This window comes from Vigna unguiculata, chromosome 6, assembly GCF_037176805.1.
Source record: "Vigna unguiculata cultivar grain cowpea cultivar isolate G323 ecotype 2 chromosome 6, ASM3717680v1, whole genome shotgun sequence".
NCBI classification, from domain to species: domain Eukaryota; kingdom Viridiplantae; phylum Streptophyta; class Magnoliopsida; order Fabales; family Fabaceae; genus Vigna; species Vigna unguiculata.
The window spans coordinates 27,435,981-27,444,794 of NC_140797.1; the positions used below are offsets into that span (position 1 = coordinate 27,435,981).

Genomic DNA, 8,814 nt, shown 5'->3' on the forward strand with positions numbered 1-8,814 from the left:
TTGATGATTCACGTTGATGGAATTATTTAAATGTGTTTTGCATTGTGTCCAAACTAGTTTTTATGTAAAAAGACATTTGAAAAACAGTTCAAGTGTTGCTCGTACCAAATCTAGACTTGAAAAAGACACTTATTCAAGACGAAAAGTACAATTCATTCTAGTACCACAAATGTTGGTTATTTTTTTTATCTTCATTTTTACTTACTCCTTTGAGTTGTTTAATGATGATTTACGTTGATAGAATTATTTGGATGTGTTTTGCATTGTGTCTAAACCATTTCTTATGTAAAAAGACATTTGAAAACCAATTTCAGTACTGCTCGTACCAAATCTAAACTTGAAAAAGATATTTATTCAAGCAGAAAAGTACAGTTCATTCTAGTACCACAAATCTTGGTTATTTTTTCTATCTTCAATTCTACTTACTTCTTTGAGTTATTTATTGATGATTCACACGTTGATGGAATTATATGGATGTGTTTTGCATTGTGTCCGAACCATTTTTTATGTAAAAAGACATTTGAAAACCAGTTCCAATACTGCTCGTACCAAATCTACACTTGAAAAAGACACTTATTCAAGCAGAAAAATACAGTTCATTCTAAAACCACAAATGTTGGTTATTTTTTCTATCTTCATTTCTACTTATTTCTTTGAGTTGTTTACTGATGATTCACGTTGATGGAATTATTTGGATGTATTTTGCATTGTGTCCAAACCATTTCTTATGTAAAAAGACATTTGAAAACTAATTCCAGTACTGCTCGTACCTAATCTAGACTTGAAAAAGATACTTATTCAAGCAGAAAAATACAGTTCATTCTAAAACCACAAATGTTGGTTATTTTTTCTATCTTCAATTCTACTTACTTCTTTGAGTTGTTTATTGATGATTCACACGTTGATGGAATTATTTGGATGTGTTTTGCATTGTGTCCAAACCAGTTTTTATGTAAAAAGACATTTGAAAACCAGTTCCAGTACTGCTCGTACCAAATCTACACTTGAAAAAGACACTTATTCAAGCAGAAAAATACAGTTCATTCTAAAACCACAAATGTTGGTTATTTTTTCTATCTTCATTTCTACTTATTTATTTGAGTTGTTTACTGGTGATTCACGTTGATGGAATTATTTGGATGTGTTTTGCATTGTGTCCAAACTAGTTTTTATGTAAAAAGACATTTGAAAAACAGTTCCAGTACTGCTCGTACCAAATCTAGACTTGAAAAAGACACTTATTCAAGACGAAAAGTACAATTCATTCTAGTACCACAAATTATGGTTATTTTTTTTATCTTCATTTTTACTTACTCCTTTGAGTTGTTTAATGATGATTCACGTTGATAGAATTATTTGGATGTGTTTTGCATTGTGTCTAAACCATTTCTTATGTAAAAAGACATTTGAAAACCAATTCCAGTACTGCTCGTACCAAATCTAGACTTGAAAAAGATACTTATTCAAGTAGAAAAGTACAGTTCATTCTAGTACCACAAATCTTGGTTATTTTTTCTATCTTCAATTCTACTTACTTCTTTTAGTTGTTTATTGATGATTCACACGTTGATAGAATTATATGGATGTGTTTTGCATTGTGTCCAAACCAGGTTTTATGTAAAAAGACATATGAAAACCAGTTCCAGTACTGCTCGTACCAAATCTACACTTGAAAAAGACATTTATTCATTTACAATATTACAATTCATTCTAATACCACGAGGAATACATATAATTTAAAAGATCAATGTAGTTGTTTATAATTAAAGTAGGACCTCATTTACCACAAAACACAAATATCAGATTTAACGACAAACTTTAACATACATAACATCACATCTAATTGTTTGAACATCATAGTTACTCGTCACACAAACATTTGTTGACAAAGACTGTAATGAATTCATCGGCATCAGCGTGATCCACTTGAAAGAGCACACGATCTCCTTCTTTCAATTGATGTTCATTGCAGAATTACTTCCAACCCTTCCCAATCTTGGTGGAGTGGGGTGAATATGAAATTAGAAGTTTGCATACTACAACATTATTAGGACCACTAAGAACAACCTGATTGATATCTCTTGATCAAGGTAGCAAATTTGGTGTTAAGGTCCTAATTGGCAAAAAACATAAAAAAAATTTCGGTGAAAATAGAAAACTTGAAAATGACATATACCAGATGAGACCCTCGACTTTGATATTTGGTCAACCTCACACAAAAGATTATGTCATGAAACTCAGTGACGTTTTCCTTGAATACATTATTTTTTCTCGACACTTAACTTTTTGTTTAACAAACCAATATTTTATGCTCTACAAGAATGCCTGAAATTAATCTGCAAATATTCATATTAAAAACCATAGGTTAAACTTATTCTATTGAAATATAAATTAACAAAGCAACAAAAACTAAAATACTTGACTTATATCACTACAATCTCCAACTTCACAACCTTCACTACCTTCGGAACCTTCACTAACGTCACTCATGTTAACTGACCTAAAATTATGAAATGCATTAACCAAATTTAATTTAAACGAATTCGGCACAGATCAATAAAATTACACACAACATAGTCAAAAACCAACAAACTAACTTTTTAACATCCAACAACACAAATTCAGTTTGCTTTTTGTACCCACCCAAGACTAAATGTTGAAACCAACAAACTCACTTTCTAACATCCAACAACACAACTATAGTTCGCATTTTGTACCCACCCAAGCTTAACTGTCGAAACGCGTCTTCTTCAAAAGCATTCCCACATTCAAAGCATTTTTGCTTACACAAACCTGTTCACATTCCGAATTAACAGTCCACAACAACATTTAGGATTTAGAGAGCATCGATTTGGGGAACAACAACACATAAAATTGGCATTTCAATCAGAGAATAAGAACATACGACAATAGGGTTTCATTTGGGGAAGAACAACACAAAAATACGGGATTGCAATCGGGGAAGTAAAACATACCAAATTGGCCTTTGATTTGGAGAAGAACAACACCAAAATTAGGGCTTGCAATTGTGGAGGAAGCTATAGCAGTGATTACCAGCGATTGTGGAGGAAGCTGCAATAGCGACAAAGCCCACCTCTGTTTTCCTCTCCCAAAACCGCACTCTTTGTTTTCCCAAAACTGCAGTCTTCACTTGTTTTTTCTCAGTTTTCCTGTGCGAGCGAGTGACCTACAAACCATTCTTAACTGCACGCGTCAGTTCTCTTTTCATATTTAACAAAACATTAAAATAACCCATGCCACGTAGGCAGGTAAAATTGGGGTCAAAAAACCAAGGCATTGTATCATTATCCCTAATATTAAGCCTTCCATCAAAAACTTAAAGATTATTAGTTCATTTTGTTAATTGAATCAGTGTCCTAGGCAGTAAACAAAGTGTTTTTCAGTAGAGACGTTCACTTTGACGTCTAAGTACATGTTTGGTTTCACTTTGGAAACACCCAAAATCAATTTCAAAAATCAATTGTAGATGGAAAATTCACAACAAAGAGAAACAATTCTTTCTAACTTCTCCATCAACCAAAATTGATTTTCCAACATCAAATAGAATCAATTCTCTCAAAGTGTTTTCAAACACACCCTAATTCTTGGAAAACACAACTTCAGGAATGGAGTTTAATTGGGAGGAAAGCCACCCTGTAGTGACTTATTCAACAAACAATAAATGTAGTAAGCAGCAGACCTACAATACACAAAAGATTTCCCTCAAGTCTCGAAGATAATTAAATTTATTCTAACAGTGTTGAATCTGTGGATGGTGATCTTGTCCAGCACTTAGCACTTATGGTAAATGTTTAACCTGAGAGTGAGTTTTGATGAATCAATCTCTAATAAAATATGGAGGTTAGCAATGGAAGATGAGTTTGAGAACATTGTGAAAAGTCAAATGGTAGATTTTCTTAACGAACAAGATTTCCATTGAGGTTAAATAGGTCTTTAAAACTACACTCAAGTTAGATGGCTGAATTGCAAAGCATAAGGTGAGATTGGTGGCTAAAGGGTTTATGTTGAGAGAGGGTCTATGGTGTTTGCTTCAATAGCCATACTGGACACTATATGATTGATTGTTAGCCTTGGCCAATTGGAAGAAATGGGATTTGTGGTAGTTGGATGTTAAATTAGCTTTCCTTAACGAAACATTTGATGAAGAAATCTTCATTACTTAGCCCCTTGGATTTGTAAGCAAAGGGAACAAAAAATGGTTTTGAAACTAAGAAAAGCCTTGTATGGCTCGAATCAAGCACCGAAAACAATTAATCTTAAAATGTCATTCAAACAGAGTATAAATTGTTTTGTGATAATTGTTTTGTATAATTGTTTCATTCATTTTAATGGTATTCAATGTTCACCATGAGCATACTTTTTGTATCTATGCCTAAGTTGTGTGTTAATTTTGTATTCTTGGTTCCAACAATCATTATATCCAAACTCAAATTTTAACATACTTATAGATTGTTGTTTTTTTTCTACGCGAGTTTGATTTTTGACTATAAGAAGCAAACTTTGTCGTAGAGACAAAACCTCCTGGGAACGAACTATTTGGATAGTTTTCTTTACAACCACTTTCGAAAAATAATAAGATCAACAAAAAATAAAATAATATTGGTCATACTTAAAATTAATTTATCATATTATTTTCAGTTTATTTCCTATTTTTCTAAATCATTGTTAAAATTTTATTTTCAACAACATTTTCTGAAGAAATGTTTAAAATTATAAAAACATATATTAGAAAACAAAATAGCAGTTTGACCATTAAAAACAAATGAAAACAACCAATAGACGTACACATTCTAAATTTATATTTGTTCTGTTCATCCTCTATCCTTCTCTTATACGTGGGAACTCCTTTAATAAATACTAGCGCATATATATATAAAATATACTATTAAGTTAATATATAAAAATAAAGTGAAATGAATAGAGAAATTAATGGTTGATAAATAAAAAAAAAGATAAACAGTTTTATAAAAAATAGGTAAAAATAACCATTAATTTTAAAAAATTTAATAAATAATTAGATTATAAAGAGTAGAATTAGTATATAAAATGTGAATACAAAAGAGGAAATCCTTTTTATATATTGTTATAGATAAAAATGAAATACCATCATAAGAAGATCAATTTCAGTCAGAAAATTATAGTCAATTGTAGTTGGTGGATGATTCATGCACCATTGAAGATAATTATAAAACTGAATTTTCCATTATTAATCTTTTATGAAGAACATTGTCTATGTTGGATTGTATACTATATTGTACTTGACTTGACTAATCCACCCTCTGAGGCAATAAACAGGGAGATTGAAAGGACATTCTTTTGTGGAGGATTCAGAGTTGTTATTGAGTTTCTTATTCGTGCAAGCAATTCATTCCAGGTAAATAATATCTGTTTTATGTTTATCCTAAGCAGTTAACCAAAGAATCCAAGTTCAAAGACAAAACTAACACCGTTTTTTTCCAAATATTTCTTCACTCCGATACTCCAATGATCAATGATCTTAACCCAAGATAGCCACCAAATCAACAATGAATATGGTCCCTAAAATTACAAAACCATAATCTTAGTCCTTGAGTGCTTCACTATACCAGTTATGAGTCCATGTATCCTTCACTTTTTGCTGCATGCATATCAGTTAATTTTAGTACCTACTAAACTGATTGATAGATGTCAAATTCAGGGATCATTACTATAACTATTATCATTATTTTCTCATAATTTTAGTAATTGTAATTGTAGAGACTGATTTGTTCTGTTACTCATGTTTTTGCATGCTTGTATATTAATTTTAACATAAACGTATAAATCCAATTACAAAAAAAGTGTGTTTAATTAGGAGGACTCATTTGTGACTTCTGTCTTCTGATATAAACGAAAAAGTGGTTCGTCTTATAAAGTAAATGTGAACTGCTTCAACTATTATGACTTAATTGATAGTGCTGTTGTTGTATTGTATCTCTTATCATTTCTGACTTGAACGGTTTTTGTTTTGTTTTATTTAGTTGAAAGATTATGGCAAGAAAGAACGAGGGATGCGCTGTGGGAATAGACCTCGGAACAACGTACTCGTGTGTTGCAGTATGGCAGGAGCAGCAGGGTCGAGTGGAGATTATCCACAATGACCAAGGCAATAACATCACTCCTTCTTTTGTTGCTTTCAATGACAAACAAAGATTGATAGGTGATGCTGCTAAAAACCAGGCTGCCACCAATCCAGAGAACACTGTGTTTGGTAAGTTCTCTATTTTTTTTTTTCAGTCTTCCTTAAAATGTCTATGTATGAACAGAATTTTTATAACTTCTGCAGATGCTAAGAGATTAATTGGTCGTAAGTATAGTGATCCCATTGTTCAGAAAGATAAAAGGTTGTGGCCATTCAAGGTCATTCCTGGTGATGGTGACAAACCCATGATTGTAGTTAACTATAAGGGTCAGCAAAAGTACCTTTCCGCCGAGGAAATATCATCTATGGTTCTCTCAAAGATGAGGGAGATTGCAGAGACTTTTCAGGGAAAACCTGTAAGAAATGCGGTGGTTACTGTGCCTGCTCATTTCAATGACTCTCAGCGTAAAGCTACCGTAGATGCAGGAACCATTGCTGGCCTCAATGTTATGCGGATAATCAATGAACCCACAGCTGCAGCTATTGCATATGGTTTTGACAAAGGAATCAGAAGTGTTGGAGAGCGAAATCTTTTAGTATTTGACCTTGGTGGTGGTACCTTTGACGTGTCTATCCTCACAGTTAAGGATAAGGTATTCCAAGTTAAGGTTACTGCAGGAAACACTCACCTTGGAAGAGAGGACATTGATAACAGAATGGTGGAGTATTTTATGGAGGAGATCAAAAGGAAATACAGAGTGGACATTAATGGGAACCCAAGAGCTCTGAGGAGGTTGAGAACTGCATGCGAAAGGGCAAAAAGAACACTCTCGTCTACATTGACTACAAACATTGAGATAGATGCCTTATTTCAAGGCATTGACTTCTGTTCTTCAATCACTCGTGCAAAGTTCGATGAAATCAATATGAGACTCTTTCAAGAGTGTTTGGAGACAGTAGATAACTGTCTTAATGATGCTAAGATGGACAAGACCAGTGTGCATGATATTGTACTTGTTGGTGGCTCTTCTAGGATTCCTAAAGTGCAGCAACTATTGCAGGATTTCTTCAACGGCAAGGATCTGTGCAAGAGCATCCACCCGGACGAAGCTGTTGCTTACGGTGCAGCTGTTCAAGCTGCTTCGTTGTGTGAAGACATTCAGAATATTCCTGACTTGGTGCTGTTGGATGTAACACCACTCTCACTTGGTACATATACAACGGGAGATATCATGGGTGTAATGATTCCCAGGAATACTAGAATTCCGGTAAAAAAGACAGAAGTGTATGCAACAGTTTACGATAATCAAACGTGTGCCTCAGTTAAGGTTTATGAGGGTGAAAGAACAAAAGCCAGTAACAACAATTTGCTGGGGCTTTTTAGTATAACCTTTCCTCCAGCTCCCCGTGGCTCTCCTGTTCTTGTGTGCTTTGTCATCGATGAGAATGGTACTCTGTCTGTTTCTGCCGAGGATCAAACCACGGGCAATAAAAACCAGATTAGCATAACCAACAGCAGAGAAAGACTATCAGCTGAAGAAATGAGTAGAATGATTGAAGAAGCTAAAATTTATGAGGCCGAAGATAGGAAGTTCCTTAGAAAGGCTAAGGCAATGAATTCTTTGCATGATTACGTTTACAAGATGACGAATGCTTTGAAGGACAAGTATACCAGATCAAAGCTTTCCTTGCAACAAAGGTTAAACATCAGTACTGCAATTACTAAGGTCACATGTTTGCTTGATGATGATAATCACCAGGTTGATGTGGATGTATTTGAGGATTATCTGAAGGAACTCGAGAGCCTCTTTGATCAGATATTCAGCATCAACGATTAGTTACTTTCCAAATGACATATTTTGCGATTCCAATTTTCCTTGTTGTTGTGTGTGATCAAGACAAAGTGTTTGTGATTAATGTTACCTTCACACAAAGTTTGATAAATTGTGTTATTGTGTCGCACTTGAGAGCACTCTGTGCTTTTGAATTGACTCACCTGGTGTTCTGCTTTATCTTCAGAAAAATAAAAGTCTATTCTCAACTCTTTCGATTCGGGTTTTTTTTTTTACAAAAGTAGTGTAATTTTTCCTATGTAGACTAATTATAAAAATATTACGTAAATAAGTAAAGTTGTGTTTAGGAAACATGATTTCGCACTAAAAAATAGTAAAAATCGTATTAAAAAATAAGACTTATACTTTTTATATAGAAATCGTATTCCATTGTACTTTCATATTTATGATTTTATATGAACGTGTGTGAGTATATATATATATATATATATATATATATATATATATTAGGTTTCTTTATTTTATTCCTTATTATTTATATATGTTTTAAAGTTTAGAATTTTAAACTATTTCTTAATAATATAGTTAATTATTAAAACAAATAGACTAATCTTTCGCAACCATTTGAATTAGTTTTGACAATTTTTATCCAATTTTAACAATATTGAAACTATTTTTAAAGGAATGACTTGTTAAAGCAATTTAAACAATGTAATTAGATGCTTAATAATTGGATTGTTTATACTATGACAAAACTGGAGAGGAGAAGGGATAGCGCACATACAAAGAATTTATATTGGTTTGATTCCTTAAAATTTACATCTAGTTTTCCCTAACAAACCACAATTAGAGATCTTTTTCACTATATATCAAAGATTTACAAAAATACTTAGCAAATCT

The 8,814-nt window shown here is 32.8% G+C and overlaps 1 protein-coding gene across 2 annotated transcripts; it reads left to right on the forward strand.

Annotated features, from left to right (window-relative positions):
• Nucleotides 1-5,248: 5,248 nt before the first annotated feature.
• LOC114186878 (heat shock 70 kDa protein 4-like) lies at nucleotides 5,249-8,065 on the forward strand. Of its 2 annotated transcripts, none has more exons than XM_028074939.2 (3): nucleotides 5,249-5,395; nucleotides 6,021-6,250; nucleotides 6,326-8,065. In XM_028074939.2, exons 2-3 carry the CDS (start codon nucleotides 6,031-6,033, stop codon nucleotides 7,957-7,959), a joined length of 1,854 nt encoding a protein of 617 aa, XP_027930740.2. In that variant the 5' UTR covers nucleotides 5,249-5,395; nucleotides 6,021-6,030; the 3' UTR covers nucleotides 7,960-8,065. The 2 variants fall into 2 exon arrangements, with proteins under 2 accessions (XP_027930740.2, XP_027930741.2); XM_028074940.2 differs by lacking the exon at nucleotides 5,249-5,395 and adding an exon at nucleotides 5,407-5,608.
• Nucleotides 8,066-8,814: the final 749 nt, after the last annotated feature.